The sequence below is a fragment of the Centruroides sculpturatus genome, unplaced genomic scaffold, assembly GCF_000671375.1.
Source record: "Centruroides sculpturatus isolate CEXI.00-Female unplaced genomic scaffold, Cexi_2.0 scaffold282, whole genome shotgun sequence".
Classification (NCBI taxonomy): domain Eukaryota; kingdom Metazoa; phylum Arthropoda; class Arachnida; order Scorpiones; family Buthidae; genus Centruroides; species Centruroides sculpturatus.
Genome location: NW_019384528.1, coordinates 368,056 through 387,888, shown reverse-complemented (window position 1 = coordinate 387,888; position 19,833 = coordinate 368,056). Strand labels below are relative to the sequence as shown.

The 19,833-nt window shown below is 27.2% G+C and overlaps 2 protein-coding genes and 1 long non-coding RNA gene across 4 annotated transcripts in view; 2 read left to right on the top strand and 1 right to left on the bottom strand.

The window, feature by feature from the left end:
• LOC111622934 (sodium/potassium-transporting ATPase subunit alpha-like) overlaps nucleotides 1-1,722 on the top strand; it is an 89,196-nt gene extending 87,474 nt beyond the window's left edge. Inside the window, exon 23 of the mRNA XM_023365400.1 lies at nucleotides 1,268-1,722. Within this exon, the coding sequence (XP_023221168.1) occupies nucleotides 1,268-1,388 (121 nt within the window). The 3' untranslated portion in view covers nucleotides 1,389-1,722. The remainder of the gene's footprint in view (nucleotides 1-1,267) is intronic.
• A 7,713-nt stretch (nucleotides 1,723-9,435) lies between these two features.
• Nucleotides 9,436-9,810, bottom strand: LOC111622943 (helix-loop-helix protein 1-like). The gene has a single exon (XM_023365417.1). The coding sequence runs from the start codon at nucleotides 9,808-9,810 to the stop codon at nucleotides 9,436-9,438; it is 375 nt and encodes a 124-aa protein (XP_023221185.1).
• A 400-nt stretch (nucleotides 9,811-10,210) lies between these two features.
• Nucleotides 10,211-19,833, top strand: part of LOC111622933 — a 52,457-nt gene continuing 42,834 nt past the window's right edge. The window contains exon 1 of one of the 2 annotated variants that reach the window (XR_002756366.1): nucleotides 10,211-10,290. This is a non-coding gene — a long non-coding RNA (uncharacterized LOC111622933). Of the gene's footprint in view, nucleotides 10,291-11,626; nucleotides 11,746-19,833 lie in introns of those variants that run through there. The other variant, XR_002756367.1, reaches the window with a different exon arrangement.

Below are 19,833 nucleotides of genomic sequence, written 5' to 3'. Positions count from 1 at the left end.
AACCTTTAACTTCAGCAACATATTAAAAGTTTTTTGAACAATTTGACTGATTGTTTTCAGTTACAGAAACTTCAAAGAAAAGAACTAAAGATATATGTATTTTTAAATTACATATCTTAAAAATTATATATCTTGTTCTTTGGAGAACAAGATATATAATTTTGCTGGAATTATGAAGGTGGTTTTTTATTTGCATCAACATTTTTTTCTCTGGTTGTATTCTACATCTTTGGATATTAATGGACATATTTTTACATTTTCAAAGGTAAAAAAAAATTGTTTCTGTTTATACTAAAATTTGCCAAAGAAAATTCAGCTATTTTCTGCTGAACTTCAGTAGACCATTTCTGAAAAATCAATGTTCTGTGTGAAAAAGCTGATAGCATATTTCCAATTATTTTAAATTGGAAAAATTATAAAGCTTCAAAATCCATCATCTCTCAATCAATTTCCTAAATTGCAAGTAAAACACTTAGACCATCAGTAAAACAATTACCTATCATGTTAAGGTGTAAGATGTTAATTTAATATCAAACTTTAAAAGTCATAAATAAAATTCAAGAGAGAGTCCCTATTAATATTCTTTTAGAACAGTGTTTCTCAACCTTTTTTGGTTATGCCCCAGTAAAGCATCTTTAAAATCTTAATGTCCTCCCTGTGACAAAAAAACATGGCCTCTTTGAAAAAGAAAAGTAAAAGGAAAGGACAGTTCAAGTACTGAGTAAATAATCATGAAATTGTTTAATAATAACAATAACAATGAAGTGATATGAAAAAACAGCAAGTAAAGTTTCAGAATATATATAGGCTTATATATAGAACTGAAGTGAAAATGTAACAAATATTATTTATTTGCTCATTGCCCCCAAAACATTCAAATTGCCCCCTGGTGGGGAATGCCTGCCATGTTGAGAAACCCTTTTAGAATGTTCTGCAATGTCTGTCTGTATAGGTTGTAAATTATGTGAAATGTACTTTTTGGTCAAAATGTAAGGAGTATTATCAGATGTTATTACAAAATATATTAATTCAAATATGTACTTTAAACTATTATAATTTTAAGATAAAACTGAAAAACAGAATAAAAAAAATTGATTTCAAAAACAGTTATATGAATAGTTTTTAGTTGGATTTGTAGTAGTAGTAAAGCTTTGACCAAAGTAGTTTGTCAAAGTTGACTCAAGCATTTATTATTCTGTATATTTAATTATATTTTCTTCACAGTATTTGTTTATATATATATAATTGTTTAAAAATTATTTTTCAGATTTGTTTGGTGGCTTCCTGCAATACCTTTCTCCTTACTAATCTGGGTGTATGATGAAGTTAGAAGATTCATCTTGCGTCGTAATCCTGGTGGATGGATTGAGAGGGAAACATATTATTAAACTGCTCACATTTTTTACATCAGATGTCATTAAGATGAACTTTCCATATTTTTTCCCTCTTGTTTTTATATAACATTTGCATTTGTCTTGACTCTATCTTGGAAGTTTCTCATAGCAGTGTGTTCCGAAATTGCCGAAAATATTAATTCTACAATGTTCACTTCTGCCCATAGTGTGATTTAGAAAGGAATGTTGAAGTAAGCTGGAGGCTGCTAAAAAAACAAAAAAAATGCTAAATGTATTATTGTTGAAATAATGGGAATTTGGGATATATTGTGCCTACAACTTATTTGATATGCATTGTGGCCCTTCAAAGTCAGTGCAGAATGCAATACAGAACAATATTCTTAAAAATAACTGGTTCACAAATTTTTTTTTACTGTAACTGGTGTTGTCTCCATATTGTTTTCATGTTTCTGTCAATCATTTGCTTTGTTAGTACATCACTGGTTTCTAGCATTGTAAGATTTATATATATNTAATCAGAGTTTTTATTTTCGAAATTGTTGTTTTTTCCAAATTTCCAAACTTTAACACAAGATTTTACTACTTATGGCCCTTTCTAACCTTTACTGTTTTGATTTTTGAAAATTAATATATATTAAAAGAAAAATCAAAAAAAGAAAAGAAAAAAAAAACATTCCAAGATATATTTCAGGCAATTTTTCTCTTAGCAATATACAAATCTATCTATATCACAGATTTTCTGAGTACAAACCAGCCACTTTTTAAACAAAATTGGTGGGAGTTCCCGAATTACTGTCTGCCAACTGTTCAAATGTTAGAAATTTAGAGAACGCGAAATGCTCCACTACTGATCATATTTTGGAAAATTGTTTAAATTTTAGAAAGAAAATACAAAGTCTTTCTCAACTTCAAAAATTGTGATGCCTAAAAACACTTTCTGATCTCTTGTTAAAGCATTTTACAAGATGCACTTTGAAATTTTAAAAAAGTGATGTTATATTCTCATTACTTTACTTGAGCAGGCAAAATTTCAGAAAGAACTCTTGCATCACTAAGAACAATTTATTGAATGTTACACATACAGCATTATTAACAACATATTTCAGTTTTTAATAAAAATGACAACCAACATGTTCATTTGCAGATTTTCTTCTCTCTCCTTCAACCATAGTAATCAAGATTAAACAGCATTGTTCATCAGCAGACAATCTCGTACGTTTTCTTATCTGTTTCTAAAAAGAAATGAACAAATAGAAAAATATTGTATAAATTAATAACTAATTAAATATTTTAATATTTTACCATTCAATAATTTTGACACAATCAAGTTTTCCATTTCAGTTATTTGTATGTGAATTTGCTTTAATGGTTTTAGTTTGGAAAAAAAGTTTGGTTATAAAAATATTTTTGGCAAAATGATTTGTTAATAAGAATCAGATCTCAATTGTATGTAAATATCAGATGATTTGATGTCACTAAATTTATGGGATGAAATAAATCTGAATAATTACCTATTTGAGTTTCATGTTCTTTTATTTGTAAACATAGCATCTTAACTTTAGTTTTCAATACAGGCTACTTAGATCATATAATTTTTAAAATTGTTTCAAATGATAGCAATTTAAGGGTGTAAGTAAGAATTGAACATGCTTTATAAATTATATATTATTTTCAATTCTTTCAATTAATTTTTTATTGAAAATATCTAACAAATTATTTAATACATTACATTAATTTTCCAAAATATAAGAAAAATAACTTGTCCTATCGGTTTAGAAATTTTGTTTTACATGGATAGAAACTATCCATGTAAAACAAAATTATATAGGTAGAGAGTTTCTCTTTACCTATATAATTTTGAAGTTTTGATTACAGAAGATTTTATAAATATGCATATACAGTATGTGAACTCAGTCACAAAACAAGATAACTTAGCATTAAAATATACATTTTTTTATTTGAGCTATCTTTAGTGTTGCTTCAAAGTTTTTGAAGCCTATATTTTCATATTCTTTTAAAAATAATTTAAAAGTTCATTTTTTAATTTGTAAATAGTATTCAATTAAAACTAAAATTTTATATATATATATATATAGATTAATGATGTATTTATACTATTTCGTTACGAAATATGAGAAATAACCAAAGATTGATCTTTACATATTGAAATAGAAACATATTTTTAGTCAATTGTTTCAATTTCTGAAACAACTTAAGTTTGTAATAACGAAATACGTAACTACTAGTATATTAGATTAAGAGAAAGTTATATACTTGTATATTTTTTTTCTATTTGTCTTCCGTATGAAATCGCGGGGTGGCCGTCATTCAGCCGCAAGAATCGTCCATAAATTACGTAACGCTGTTTTACTTTCTAACTACCGTTCTATCACTTGTAACGCTGTTGTCTCCCCCAAAATTACGTAATGCATATCCGTTCAACCTCTCTAATTGCACTAAAGAATAATACAAAGCACAGGGTACTGCTTTATACATGTATAATGTATAAATCAGTGATACAAACAGTATGGTTTGTTACTTCAGAAACAAAAGGAATCATTCTGTTTCCCAAGAACATGCGTAACGTTTTTGTAAACCCCTGCCCATCTTAACAATTGCCTGCATATCCACCATTCTATATCTGCGTTACACTGTCCGTAATAATGTGTAGGTTTGAATTATTGACGTTAATGTTTGGCTCAAGCCTAGAAGTGCTTCTCTCTTAGAAACTTAAAAATTTCTATCGTGATATCATTAGGCCTGTAACATTAAATAATTATAGCATAGTTTGTTTTCCCCGTTAAATTGATCTTTTGTTGTTATAGTTATATTTAAAGAATTTTACATTTATCCTACTTGCCATTAAAGAAGTGAGCTTTCTGTATTTATTTGAATAAGCGGCTCAATGACCAACTATATATACATATATTTTAATGTTAAATTTTGCTTTGATTTTATTTTTTTTCTCAAATTATTCTATATACAGTATATATGTTACTATTATATATATATATATAGGATAATTTTTGACAAAAATATTAATTATATATAAATAATTTGAGAATTTTGAATCTGTTTATAATAATTTACATTCTGATATTCTTAAATAAGGAAGAAAAACTTTGTAAAATTTATAGTAAAAAGTAACAAATTTAATAAAATATTTTATTAAATTAAAAATATCTAATTGACCGCAATTAACAAGAAGCTATACAAGTGAAATGAAGTTGTAAACACTAGTATCTAGAAAAGTACGCATGTTAGAAAATTTTACCTTACTCTTATTTGGAATATTCTCTAATGCATCTAATATCAAACTATTATTAAAATGTTACAAGAATAATACTTTAAAAATTAAATTTTTTCACTTTGTTCTATACAATTATAACTCTAATTTGATTAGGAATTGTAAAAAAAAACTATACCGCATTTTTTCCTGAATTTTTTTTTATATCTAAAAGTTTCAGGAGAGGAATCTCATCCAAATGTTAAAATTAACTTGAACGTAGTTATTTACATAAATAATTTTTAAAAAGAATAAAATTGCATAGCAATTTAAATTTACAAAAAAAAAGAGGGGATCCATCAGTGGCCAAGCGGTCTTCGTACCCTGAACACTGGGAGTTCGGTCGTGGGTTCGCGCCTCGCCCGGCCACGTGGAGTTTTCCGGGTTTTCTCCACGTCTGTAATGCCTAAATAGGAGCCAGTTTCCTTTAAAAAAGACCTCCCGGAAGGCATCCTCTAGGGTCTAGGGGTGGCCAACAGTTTTTGCCCCCGGGCCGAATTGGAAAAACTTTTCACGGGCCGAACCAGAAACTGACCTAGGAAGATTTTGAGGTGGTGTGAGATCTCATTGCGGTGTCACCCGTAAATTGACTAAATTGTACAGTACATAGAGATTACAGATAGACTATATTTTTCACATTATCGTGCATTATCAACATTCTACGCTGTACTTAAGACATTTGTAATGGAGGGTTAACTGTAAGTACACAGTGAGTTGTTCATTTTTTTTTAGTAGCTAATATTGAAAGATTAATCGCGGGCCCCATAAATTCATTAGACGGGCCGTATGTTGGCCATGCCTACCCTAGGCAGATCGCCCAAGTGTTGCGTTGCCATAACTTAACAAAACAAACAAACATATAAAAAGATAATAGTAAAATTTATATGAATTGAATACAATTTATCGGCGCAAACTATTACACTAATCCTGTTTCAGAATAGATACCTAAAAGGTAAAATCTTTAGATAAAAAAATAGCAATATTTTATTTGTTCGGTAATTTAAAGAACTGTTGCTTAATGTAATGCGGATGGGGATATCTGAGTTGTATACGCGCAAGTCGAAAGATTGATCTCGTCTTTTATCCACTTTTGAGAAAAATTAGATTGTCCAAACTGCTTTCACGCATCACGAAGTATTTAGGTAGATTGTACTGTACAAAACAAAATCGGACTTCTCGGATCTTTTGTTAAAATAACTAATAAAGTAACTTGTTTTTAAATTTTCAAACGTCTATGGAAATACTACCGAACACAATAATGAACACTTCTATATAATATCGATTAAAACTAAAACAAGATAAAAATTGTGAAATTACACTAAAAATTCATATCGTGCATAAGTTTGGCCTAAACGTAGATGGTAATGAGTACGAAAAATATCCTTCGAATCAAACAATATCTAGAGATGATATTCTTTTGATGAAACATCAAATTTGGAGAATTAAAAATTAAAAAAAAAAAAAAAAAAAACACTTAAAGATATTAAGAAAATTTTATATTTGAGGTTAACACTTAAAGAATCACGAGTGAGTGATTGGATTTAGTTAGGACAGTCTTTGAATTAATGTGAGTTCTATTATTATAGTCCTTGTCGTTTATAATTGATTCTAAAGCAAAATATAAGGCACTCGAATTGCAGGATATGATTTTATAAGTTGTCTTTCGACAGATTTAATACTTTAATTATTTCACTTCATATTGTAATTTAATTCGAATGAGCTAACACTATATGGTAGTTAATTTTATTTCAAATAAAATCGCATATATTTTTTAAAACTTAAATAAGTTTGGGGATTTTATTTGATATTTGTATCTGTATCCCTCAATTTTTTCGATGTACACATCTAAAGATAAATATTTACAGGAGCTTTTCATTTTTATTGAAATAAGTTCAGTGTATATTTAATTAATAATACGAAATTGTTGTTCGGAAATCTTTGTTTATACTAATTTGTCTTCAAAAAAATTTTTTTACAGACAAACTATTTTTTTCATATTTTTCAGGTGATACTTCGTAGTTCTATTTTTACAAAATTCCATATCGTATAATAACCCTATATTTTATAATATAAATGTAAATCTAAAATATCTTAACAGAAAAATTGTAGTAACGCAGCTTTCCCTTTTACTACATTGTGTTCTGCAGTTTACTATTTTTTCAATCAAAAACTGTTATAGTTTAAAACTACGATATACAGGTTAACGATTTAATTAGTTGATCGGTAGTCCGCGCCTTGTATTCTTCTATTAAAAGGCATCACCAATTACTTCTACATCTTTTAAAGTCATTAAAAGTGATCTCTTTTCTAAAATTATTAAGAATTAACAAATTTTGATTAAATTTTGAAATTTAATGTGGACTTGCATATTAATATAATGTCATAGCAGTAAAACACAGCGCAACCAGACTAACCTCTGAAGACGTTCGGACTAAAGTGTTTGTAAATCCAGTTTTAATTTAGCGATAAAGAAAGGAGCGGGTCAACATGAGCGATGACATAATTTAGCTAAATGAGTCAAAGCAAATAGGCCGTAACGCATTGGTATGCAGGTGGTGGCTGGAGTAGAAATCCCTTGTTCGGAGACGTCGATCCATTCGTATCGATAGCCTTTCGTTTCTAGAGATATATTGCTGTAATTCAATTTGTGGCGATCTTCTGTTGATCCCCGGTGCAGTGCCTGGCCAGATGGGACCTCCCTCGAGAATGGTCGATACCCCTCCGGACCATTGATCAATGTCAGCTCTTGCCTTTAATGTCCACTTAAGTTGACGATTCGAAAAATAAAAATAAAAAAAAAAGTTGTCACCGACTGAGAGAAGTATTTCAGGATTCATCTTGTAATTGAAGCTTAATTTTAGAATACTTCCGCGTAAATTGATGGACTGGGTTTATCTTTTAAAAAATCCTACTTCAAATACACAAGATAGAATCTACGCATATATAAGTAGGCTGTGGTAATTATTGAAGTTGCTTAGGACAAAACTAATACATTTATTGAGAATAATGCCTAGAGAACTTAAACTGCCTAGGTCAAAAAATTTCCCTAATGTAACCACTTACAGATAGGTTCTGCCAAACGTTTAGCGGGTTAATTAATATACATATATTTGAATATTAGTGTAGAAAAAAATAGGCCGTAATGCTGCGAATTGTAGCAACTGAACAATATAACTTGTATAGAATTTGAACCATAAAGTTACATGGAGTAAGACTGTAATTAATTTGAAAGCAGCATAAGTTTTGGAGATTTTATTCAAAGGTTTCTTGAAAAGTGTTTCGATATAATTTCATTTCAAATTTTAGAGATTTGTTGGTGAAAGTAAGAGAGATTTGGAATTTTGTCAATTAAAAATTGCCAACATTCTCAGATTTAATGAAAATATTTGCATTAAATCTTTAATAGTTTAATAATTTGCTTGCAATTCTCTTTTAAACAATTTCGATTAAAACTTCTCTAAAATTTTAGTTTTAAATATTCATACTTAAATGAATTATGTAAATTTTAATTAAATACGTTATTTAAAAAAAGGGTTATAAAGATATAATTTTTATTTCTTACGTGACTTTCCTGAAACTTTAAACAGTTTTATTTCTAAAAAGCTTCTCTTTTAAACATAGGACTTTTAGCAAACTTTCTAAAAATTCATTTATTATTATTATTATTTCCTTTTGTCTTTATTCAAAAAATTATTGAAATAATAATATAATTGGTAATCTTTTTAAGATTTGAAAATAGTGTTTTTCTTTTAAAACCTATTCTGAATGGCCATCAATATTCTGGCTTCCAAACAAATATTTTTTTCCAGAAACGCTTTTCCTAAACAGTTCTTCATACTAGATTTTTTTTTATTCGTGAAAGTTACGAATTAACGAATCGAAACCACATTTTATTATAATACTTATAAAATATCAATGACATAAACATTCCAATCATGTATATCTCGTAAAGAAGAGCTATTACATTCCTAAAAATTCCTAAAAATCTTTATCAAAAACAAAACAATCCTGACTATTTTCATAACCACATCACTGACGGAAAACAAAGAATCAAAAAGTACTAAACTAATTTCCAACATTTTTATTTTCTTTCCGGAATAAAGGAACAGCGTAAATATTAAAATAGTATCCGGCACGTAACTTATTCTTAACAAAAACTTGAAGAAGATCTTTAGTCCAAAGAAAAAAAAAAAAAATGAAGTGTAGGCGTTCCGACCGAGGAGCATGTGTTCATGTAACAACATTGTTGAAGCAAAGCAATGAGAGGTTGGAACGCCAGCTGCGACTCACCAAACTTAAAAAAAAAAGTACATATAAAGGCAATACAGCGGCTAAGAATTGCATTTTTGCCAGAATTCTTTCAGAATAAATCTGATTTATAGTTATTAATATAACAAACAGATACCGACTCGTCATTATAATATCTATTTAATTAATTGTATACAGTACTTACATTTACAAATTGGATTCTGTCCGTTCGATGCTGTTTTTATATCTTCTTAACTTAAAAGGTGGAGTAACTTCAAAGGAAGAAACCTTATGGCCTTAATTTGTTTTATTTATTTCTTTTTTTTTACGGATAACAATTATACGTGATTCGTATGGCCATAGAACATTTTGATGCATTGCGTTATGTATACGTGTATACAATAGAAAATAAAGTCATTTTTCTTCCCGAAACGTAAATTTTTGAGCGTGTATATATGTATATACACCTGCGTGTATGTATATACACTGTATATATATATATATATACATGTATATGTACATACTTTCTGTAATTAGTTTACGGCGTCAAACGTCCAGAACATCGTTCAAATAAGCGATGTAACAGATGGCTAAACGTAGAATCTCAATTTTGGAGAGTTTCTTATCGGGTGGTAGAGTGGGCAGTAGCCTACGAAGTTCGGCAAAAGCTATGTTAAAGGCTTCTACTCGTATCCTTTCCCTAGTTGCGTGTGCTAGGCGATATTTTTGCGTCGCTCTTCTCCTCCTCCTCCTCTCTTCTCTACTGAGATGCCCTAGAGATTCTCTGGATCGTCGGCCGTTTCCCGAATCTCCTGAATCTCCCGTTTGTCCCGGAACCACTTCTTGAAGGATATGGATTCCGTTTGTCTGGCCGTCCATGCTGTTGTCTGCTGGAAGATGTTCTACCGGATAAGAATACATGGATCTCTATAAAAATGATAACAGATGATTTAGTAATCGCTAACGAAAACAAAGATCCTCCGCGATGTTTAAGAACTATGCCTACGTATTAATCAAACTGTTTTTTTTTAAATCGAATTTTGCACAATGATTGGAAAACGTTACGCTAAAATTCTTTTTATCGTTTATGTAACGATATATAATAATTATAATCAGATATTTATTCATTTGAGAGAAGATTTTAATCATTTCATTTCAATCACGTGATCTAAAATTTAATGTAATTTATACAAAGTTAATGTTAAAAGTTTTTCTATTTAAAAATTAACAATGATTATTTTATGAGAATATTATCAATAATTTAATGAAAGTTGCTTTTCAATTATTAATTTATGTATACAGAAATATAAAAACAGACGAACTAGATAATCTGCACGCGCTACATCGTAAGAAATTACGTAAGTCGTGAAGTCGTCTGCTAGTAAATTTGCATTTAACGCGGTAAGTTAATTTTTCAAATTATATCTAATATTATAATATATTTTTATGCTTAATGTTATTAAGAATTAAACTGTCCTACTGTAAAAAGTGCAGAATTTAATTTTATTTGAGAAATATCTAAAAGTAAAATGTCGAATAGGCCTAAGGGTGCGACTATGCAGGCGCGAATTTAGTAGCGAGCGATATAGTTCTCGCAAAGGAAACCCATGCACGAGCGAGAAGCGAGAAATATCGTTGGCGAGAGCGAATTTCTGGTTCTCGCACATATCTGACAGGGTTTGATATTTGTCTCGTCTCGCCTCTTCTCGCCACATATTCACGCTCATTCGCATCTGCATAGTCGTACCCTAAGAAATGGAACGCTTGGATCGAAATATTTACAGATGCGAATTTAAGAATATAAAATAGTAAAGAATATATATGTAAACATCATCATCATTATTTATTTACCTAACCACCTAAAAGGGGGTTTTTGGACTAATATACAAATTATGTCCTTCTAATCCGACTGTTTACCGGAGTTCAAGAATTACTCAGAAGCAATTTTAATTTCTAGATGTTTTATTTAGCCTATATGCATTTCGAATCTAACGTTATCGCCGATAACTTCTCAGTAATATTTATGCAAATATTTTACAGTAGATATCGTCTATGACAGACCACGCCAAGTATTCGTAACCATCTAAAAATTCTAATAAACTAGGTTTAGTAGAATTTTGAGTAATTCTTGAACTCCAGTAAACATTCGAATTAGAAGGACTTAACAATTTGCTTATCAGTCCAAAAACCCCCTTTTAAGTGATTAGATAAATAACTGATTAAGCCGGCTAATATTGCTAAATTTATCTGATTAATCACCATTCTTTGCAGGTTCTTAGGCCAATCGGCCTGTTCTTGCTACTTTTTCTTTGACGTCCTTTCTATTTTCTTTTTACTGGATTATCATCCAGTAAAAAGAAAATTCTTTGGAATTCTGTTTCTGTTTATTCTTTTAACGATAAAAATAGATAATTTTATATATATAAAGAATAAAAGAGGGCATGGGTACGGGTAATGACTTTTTGGAAAGACAGGTTAAGAAAGTTTTTTCTCTGGTCGTAAAATGGTTGCTGTGTAATGATTTTAATCTTCTAATAATTAGATTATGAAAAGATCAAAAACTCTATATTATCACTGAATTAGGCCATTAACACTGAAATTTAGAATAAAATGACGTAAATTTATGAATTAGAAAAAGGTTCGTATTATATTATAAAATTCTGTATAATTTATTTGTTGAATTTTATAATTGAGTTGAATTTTTCACGCGACGTTCTATCGAACAATATAAAATTATCGCTTCAATTTTGTTCATTGTGGACGAATTTGATCACAATAGGATCGATCAATATTGATGACGTTCTTAATCCTATTCTCTGACGAAATACCTAGGAAAATCATTAGGAATCATAAAAGGTTTGTTACCGCTTATAATACTGTGTTAAAATCCAATGAAAATCAGTTTTAAACAAGTGAGAAAGATGTGACTAAATAATAATTAATTAAACTGAATGAAAAATGTTTCGATAAACAATAGAAAAAATAAATAATCTAAAATAAAATGCGATATTATTTGTGAAAACAAAAAGTGCACTCAAATCCGATTCCAATGAAATGCTTGAAACAGAAACAATTGCTTTTTAACTAGGCCAAATTTTACAAGGATGAATTCTACTGTAAATTAGATCACAGGAAAATGCTCAAATATATAAAAATTTCTTACCGAAAAGTAAAGACTATAACTTGCGATGTGCTTCGTATCGTAAGCCACAATTTTTAATTTTGTTAAAGTCGCTATTACGAAGCAACTTATCGCTTTATAATTCTCCATAGCCTATAATGCTTTTGTAAAAATTCATTCAATGGTTACAAAATTAACTTATTAACTGTGTATATGTGTATTCAAGTTAATATAAATCATAAAATTTTAATTTTTAAGATACAATAGATGAATTTTTGCATTTTAAAATTTGGAGGAGGAAAAGACCAAAACTGTCTGATAGTATATAGCCTGTAGATACATTCTATACGTTTAAATATTAATATAATCTCATTATTAAAAATACAGGCTATATATGTTAATACAACTCTATATTTACTTTCTCTTTCCTAAAATTCGTATATTCATCATTTTTACCGGTTAATCCATATCAAAAAAATATTATTCGTTGGTATAGGCTAAAGCTGGTAAGAGAAATGTTAAAAGATAAACAATTATCAGATAACAACATAATATCTCCCGAATTTGAATGTAGATAATACTTATTTGGTAAAACTAATAACAGACAAAAGAAAATACAAAGTATTTTTCATTTAATATGGAAAGGTTAAAGTTTATTTTACAAATTTAAAAGAATAAAATTCGCATAGGCCTGTGAAATAAATGATCAATATTCTACAATTGGAATATTCATAAGATTCTTGAATTTATCTTTTCAATCTAATTCATATGTATCCGTGTAAAAAATCTACACTGAGCCTATTTAAGTCTAAATTATGAATCGCAACAAATTTTGATTTTTTTTATTACAGTTTACATTTTAATTAAAAATTTATTCTAAATTGAATGATTTTATATAATTATAATTTAAATTCACTGTAAATAATATATTCAAGAAATAATTAATCAATGTTATACAATTAAAAATGCAAAATAAACTTTCATATGGTTTATATAAGGTAATTTGGGGAATATGCCGCTATACTCGTAACTTGTTCATCAGCCAACAAAGGTGACCGTAACTCGTAAGTGTGCCTTGTAAGATATATAAATTTATTTTAATTTATCGTCATTTATCCGTGGAATCTTCCGATTTATGCTCGTCGTTGCTGGTGAATAAACATGTTATAATATTTTTTTTCCTTGTAATGAATATTGTTGATCCTGTGTTTAATGTAAGCCGAAATATTATTGGGAATTACATGGCTTGGCTAACAAAGGGTGGATGAGACCTGTTTCTAAAGAGTCAATTTCAGGAGTAAACTACAGTAATATTTTTTCTGGCGTTTGGAGTACGAGTCCACATTATATTCGGCGTAAATGCTATTAGATTGAATGCATTGTATGTAAAAAATGGTCTCATGAAGTTTGTGGATCTAGCGATGATTACTGCAAAAAGTACACATAAATACAATGATAGAAAGTTTAATAAAACGCTATAAAATATGCTTATAATAATTGTCATGACGTCGGCAAGCTCGGTATTAATTAATGTACAGAACATTGTATAATATTTCGAAAATATCCTTTATTGTTGACTTCTTGATATTTCATTCAAATAACAGGAAATTTCAGTGCTTACTACCTTACTAGTAAAGATCTGACGTTTTCCAATGAAACACAGTTAAATGTCTCATAATTATCTTGTAAAATTTTCGAAGATTAATGACGAGTAGTTTTCCTCAACTTACAAAATTAAAATTTTAAAAATTATATAGGCCTATATAATTTGATTAGTATGAAAGTTTTAAGGAAAAATTCACACTATTACAAAAAAATCTTCAGTATTGTGTATATTTACAGTATATATAAAAATATGTTTCAAAAATAAAATTTCGTAATCATATTATGAATAACAATATTTATCTATTTTTAACTACTTTTTTAAGATAGAATTTCTAATATTTATATATATTAAATTTTCGAAGGCATAATCTACTCCTTTTTTTCTGAAGATTTAGATAGATTTTATTCTCTGATCGCAAAAACAATGATGATAATTTTCTCAAACTAGTTGAATAATAATAGTTTGAAGAAAGCAAAGCATTCTTCAAACTATTAACTTTTATGGAAATTTGTATGTTAAAGTTAAATGCATCAAGAATCTGTAAAATTTCTGTAAATTTTGCATGATACGCTTATCTATTGATCTTGCTTATTAGTCTAATAGACCTAATTTTAAGGACTAACCAATGTGGTCAATTTCCGGCAATCCCGATGCTTACTCCATAAGCTATTATTGAGTTCATTAGATTATATCGATTTTTTAAAATTAAATATGCAAAATGTTTTAGACTATCGAATTTTATAATTAAAAATTAAGAATAACTTGATTTCTACTATTATATTAAACAGTTTATTTTGAATGTAATTTTTAATAGTTTGTTTTCTGAAATGCTATAACTGCTACTTAGTAGTCTACATTGCTTGCCTTTTCTTTCTGATTTTGTCTGTCATTTATCCTAATTTGTTTGTGGCGAAGCCTAAAACATTTACAAAATCTACTATTTTATTACTCAACGTAAATATCTGCAATTAATTGATCTCTCCTCTTTTATTTTGTAGTTCTACAAAGGTTAGCCTGTAGCAAGATTTTATGTGACTCTTGTGATGCGAACAAAAAAAAAAAAAGAAAGAAAAAATATAAACTAGTAAAAATATTTTTAGAGAAAATGCAGATTAAATTAGGAAATTCAACAATTATGGTTTGAATTCGAAAATAAATCCTTAAAATAAAACGAATGGTAGACCATTCGTTTTAAGGATTATACCGAACTAGTAAGTTATGTGCGTTAAGACAGATCAAGCATCTATAATTTCGATTCAGTTACGAATTTACTAAACGGATTTTATAAAGGCCTATAACAATAACTTAGGTTTTTACACCTTAATATCACTCATTGATAATAAAAATATTGACAATTATATGTTAAGAATTAAAATCTTTAATAAATTAAACAAAAATATTTATTAATATAAAGTTAAATTTTTCTAAAAAGTATAATTAAATAAATAAAAATTAAACTAGATTAAGTGCAACAACTTATTTGAATAGTCTAATGTAATCAGGACCGGATTTACTTGTGCACGTAAGGCCGCGTGATAAACAAGCTACGGCTTACGGCCTCACGTTACGAATTTTGTAGCTTAGGATCTAGCATTTTTACATATATTATTATTTGGTCAAAAAGAAAGGGCCACAACAAGTCTAAATCCAGCCCGAACTATAATAAAGGAATATCCCTTCATTCTTATTAAAATCCACTTTTTTCTTTATTTTTATAATATGTGTTAGTATTAGCTATCTGAGATATGCAAAGTTATAATCGCTAAAATTTTGCCTTTTTATTTGGAAACTTGATTCTTACTTTTTTCAGTTCTAATTTACAATAATAATTTCCAGTATGTTTCCAGTAATAATTTTAGATTGAATTATATAGAATAAGCTAATCTACTACCTATTTGATTTTCAATTCATATTGCCTTTCCTATATAATTCGAAGAAGCACAAGGCCTATATAACAACACTTGATAAACATCTTGAAAAACGTGTAGTGTAAAAGCGAATTTTAAACATTAATACTGTATTACAAGTATTCGGCGTAAATAAGCAAAAACATTATAGCTATAAAGTAATATTTCAACTTTAAGATAGCCTGTAGATACATTCTATACGTTTAAATATTAATATAATCTCATTATTAAAAATACAGNTTAGCCTAAGTTTAGAATTTCATTATGTTAACTATCGCAATAAAAATGTATTAGTAAAATTTATAAGAAAATTTGACATCATTAATTTATTAAATATATTTTAAAATTATTCAAAATAAAATAATTGTGTTTTTCGAAAAATTTCATTTATCTATAATTATAACTTCTTATGTTTAATATAAGCCTGTTTTTCAATTTATATATTTTATTTTCTTTAATTGAATTCCTAATATATTAAGTGTCAATAAACGATATAAATTGCATACATTTTCTTTTATAAAATTATAAATATATCTGTTAAGTCCTATGTATTTTTATAAAATTTTATTTATTATTCGTTATATAATTTAATATATAATAAATATTTAATTATTTGACTGTTTTATGTCGTGAATTACTTAATTAATTGATCATTATTCAAATGATCAATTAATAAGTAACTCGGAAAAAGCATAGAATAATACAATTTTTGAAACGATATTCTATCACTTTAAATTTTTCCTTTCAAAATTATTTCAAACATTTGAAATTTTAACTGAATTTACAGATAAAATAAATTTATTTTAAATAATAATAAAAGTAACATTTTATATTTACATAAAACATAAAATGTGAAGTTTTACATATCATCACAGGCCTAAATAAAATAACTACTGTATGATGATTCTATCACTAGAGAATAGATACGATAGAGTAATAGGAAATTTGAAATTTGTTTGCATGTTTCTTTCTCCGGAATATTAAAACATATTGTACTTATAAAATTTTATATATTTGACCTCTTAAAATGCAAATAAGAATTTACATTTAAAAAAAAAAGGAATGGCAACGAGAAAAATTTTGGAAATAAATTAAATAGTATATTTGAATTCTATAATCATAATTTATTTTAATAAATGAACAATAAAACATATCAAATAACTCATTTAATCCTATACAGCATTTAATAAATAATTCCTTTAAAAAAGAAAATAAACGTAACGGGAAATTAAAAGACGTGCTAAACAGATAATTATAATTAGATATATGATAAATAAATTTTAATTCAATAATACAGTAGTGATGATTTCTTAATATTAAATTGAAAGTCAGTGGTAAAATATAACTAATCCTACATTTGTAATACGCTAAAATTAAAAACTTGAAGCTTTCTTTTATTTTAGTAAAGTTCTTGAGATTTAATGCAATGTTTCGACTTTCTTTTTCATTTCAAAAAATTTGAATAAACATATTTAATTATTTCTTCTTTTTATTACAGATGAAATGAGCATGATCTTAAGTTTATATTAAACTATCATCAATCCTGATTTTGGATCAAAATGCATTAATAGTTAGAATTATTCTTGAAGAATTATTAATAGAATATTTTGTACATGATCTAGTTTGATGCAAATAAGCAAATTTTATCACTTTATATCATTCTATTTCCTCCTTGTACAAAATCCCTGTATTAATATAATTATCTATTATGTAGGTCTATCTATGTAAATGCTAAGTATTAGATTACTACTGAGAATTTTCTATCATTTATGTTCGATTGAAATTAATAAGTTTTGATAAGAAATAGAATAATTTGAGTTATTATATAAACTACTTACGAAAATTAACGTACTGTACTGTATAGTACTGTACATACTATTTGTTTCAATTTTGAACTAAAACTTCTTTTTTTTTATTTGTCTTCGTTCTCATATTAATTGGGGTTAATATCTTTATTTTCGTTTCTGTTATCATATTTAGTCCTTTTAAATTTTGTCTTAGATATTTTTCGAAATTATTTTTCTATATATCATTTAAATTTTTTATCTATTCAATCTGGGGGGAAAAGAAATTAAGAAATCCAAATCATTGTATCTTATCATACAGGCTACTTATAAAACTTCTCGATACGAAACCAAGATGCTAATATAGGAACTTTAAATTTATATTAAGTTAATATTCACAGAAATATAGTCTAAATAATAAAAGTAACTATTAGACTACATACTATTCAAAGAAAACATGAGACTTGAAAGAAAACTAGATAAAAATTTGAAAATCTATAAAATAAAATACTGTATATAAACTATTTGTACTTACAAATAATTTAATTCAATTTTATCTTATTCATTTCTAAAACGGAAAAATAATCTGAAATAAGCTGTAGTGAGACATTGTATGAAGATACTTTTCAGAGCAATTTAATTAAAATTAAGCAACAATTTATGAAATTCCAATAGCAGGTCTTCCTTTTAATTGTTTTGTCGATCCATTCGAATTGAAATTACTTTTGTAAACTGTAAATTTAATTCAGCTAAATAAATAAAAAGGAGATACAGTAATTGTCATTTTAGAATCATTGTTTTCACAACAAAAATATTGCTACCTAGCTATATCCCGTCAAGTGTCGGGAGAAGAAACGAAACCCGCAAATTTTAAGCTGTGTCATAGTATCGAAAGAAATTTTATTTTGTTAAATGTAGTAAATTGAAATATAAAAATTATGAATTCAACGACTTAACCATTAAAATTTAACGAATTGTTCTGAGAAAAGTTTGAATTAGAATGGGCTTGCTATAGAAACGCATTTTCCACCAATATAAAGCATTTCGCAAAAAGCTACAAATATGCAGACATGGATATTACATTATTAAAAAATAAATTAAGCAAAAAGGAGTCGATAATAACAAATGATTGGTTACTAAAATTTTACTTTTATTTAAATAGATCTATCGTGTTTAAATCAGAATTTAAAAGGCCCTATGACGTTTTAAATATAGTCTTATATTTGAAGAAATATAAAAGAGGATCCGAAATATTGATAGTTAATTATAATCAAAGAAATGGTGCAAATTTTATAAATATTGCATATTTGAAATGACTTTTTTCCTGTTTAATCTAGTTTATCAAGTTTATGAAATCATAAGAGTTGCATGCTAGAAAAAATACTACTGTGTATTTTTGTTATAGACAATATTATATGCCTTAGTTTATTATTAAATGAATATGACAGCCATTTAAATGTTTTTGGTATTTTATATTTTTAAATAATTATATTTAGCTTGTTTGTTTCTCTTTCTTTATAAATATAAAATTCTTTAAAATTAATTTTTCGGCAATTAATAATAGATATATAGCCTTAAAGAATTGTATTTAGCGTATTAAATTTTATGTGGATATATTTTTACAGCTTATAAAAGTCTAACATCTAATTTACTGCGAAATAATACCACGTTCTTTCCTTTTGCATTGTTATCCTAAAGCCAATAGAGATCATATCCCGTTTGTGGTTAACCTCTTATTTTGGTTTTGAATTGCTCCCTTATAAATTATTTGCTGCCATTATTAAAAGATTAATTTGATTTAGAGAAATGTTAATTTTTAAAGATTATATTGTAAGCTAAAGAAGAACAAAGTTTTAAGAATTATTTTGCTCTTTAAAATAAACAGAAAAATATAGTACAAAATACTGTATTCGTTTTATATAAAAAAATGTGAATTTAGAACCAAACAAACAAAAAATCATAAAAATAGTAAATTAAAGCAATAACGAATAAATATTAATAACAGTTTATACCCTTTTACTAAATTTTTATAAATAATTTGTTTGTATAATAATCAAATTCATTTTAAGTCAAAGTTAAAATAAAAACTTTTTTGTTTATTTTAATTGCAAGTTATTTTGCAACTCACAGAATCGGAATAATAATGAATTGAAATGGGGGAATATAAAAATTTTCAACATATTAAAATGAAAAATTGAATAGGTCAAATTTTGCCTTCTCTAATTTAATGGGATTCGTCTTATTAGAATGAATAAATTACTTAAATTTTATCTCTTTAAAGTCAGAAAACAAATGATATAATCCGTCTTTGGGACGTGCCTAAAACAATCAATTGAGGAAACGAACAAAACTATCGTGCAGAAATCTTTATCCTACTAGAGCACCTATAAATTCTAGTTTTATAGGAGTTTTAGTGACAGCGAAGCAATCCGAGAAACCCAATAGAAATTTATTACAAAGCACTTGAACCTTTCGGAAATTTAGAAAACTTTTCAGTCGACCCATCTTCCACAGTTGTACTTATGG

Coding starts and splice junctions, on each gene's coding strand:
- LOC111622943 (XM_023365417.1), bottom strand. CDS start 9,810: ATGTATTCTTATCCGGTAGAACATCTTCCAGCAGACAACAGCATGGAC.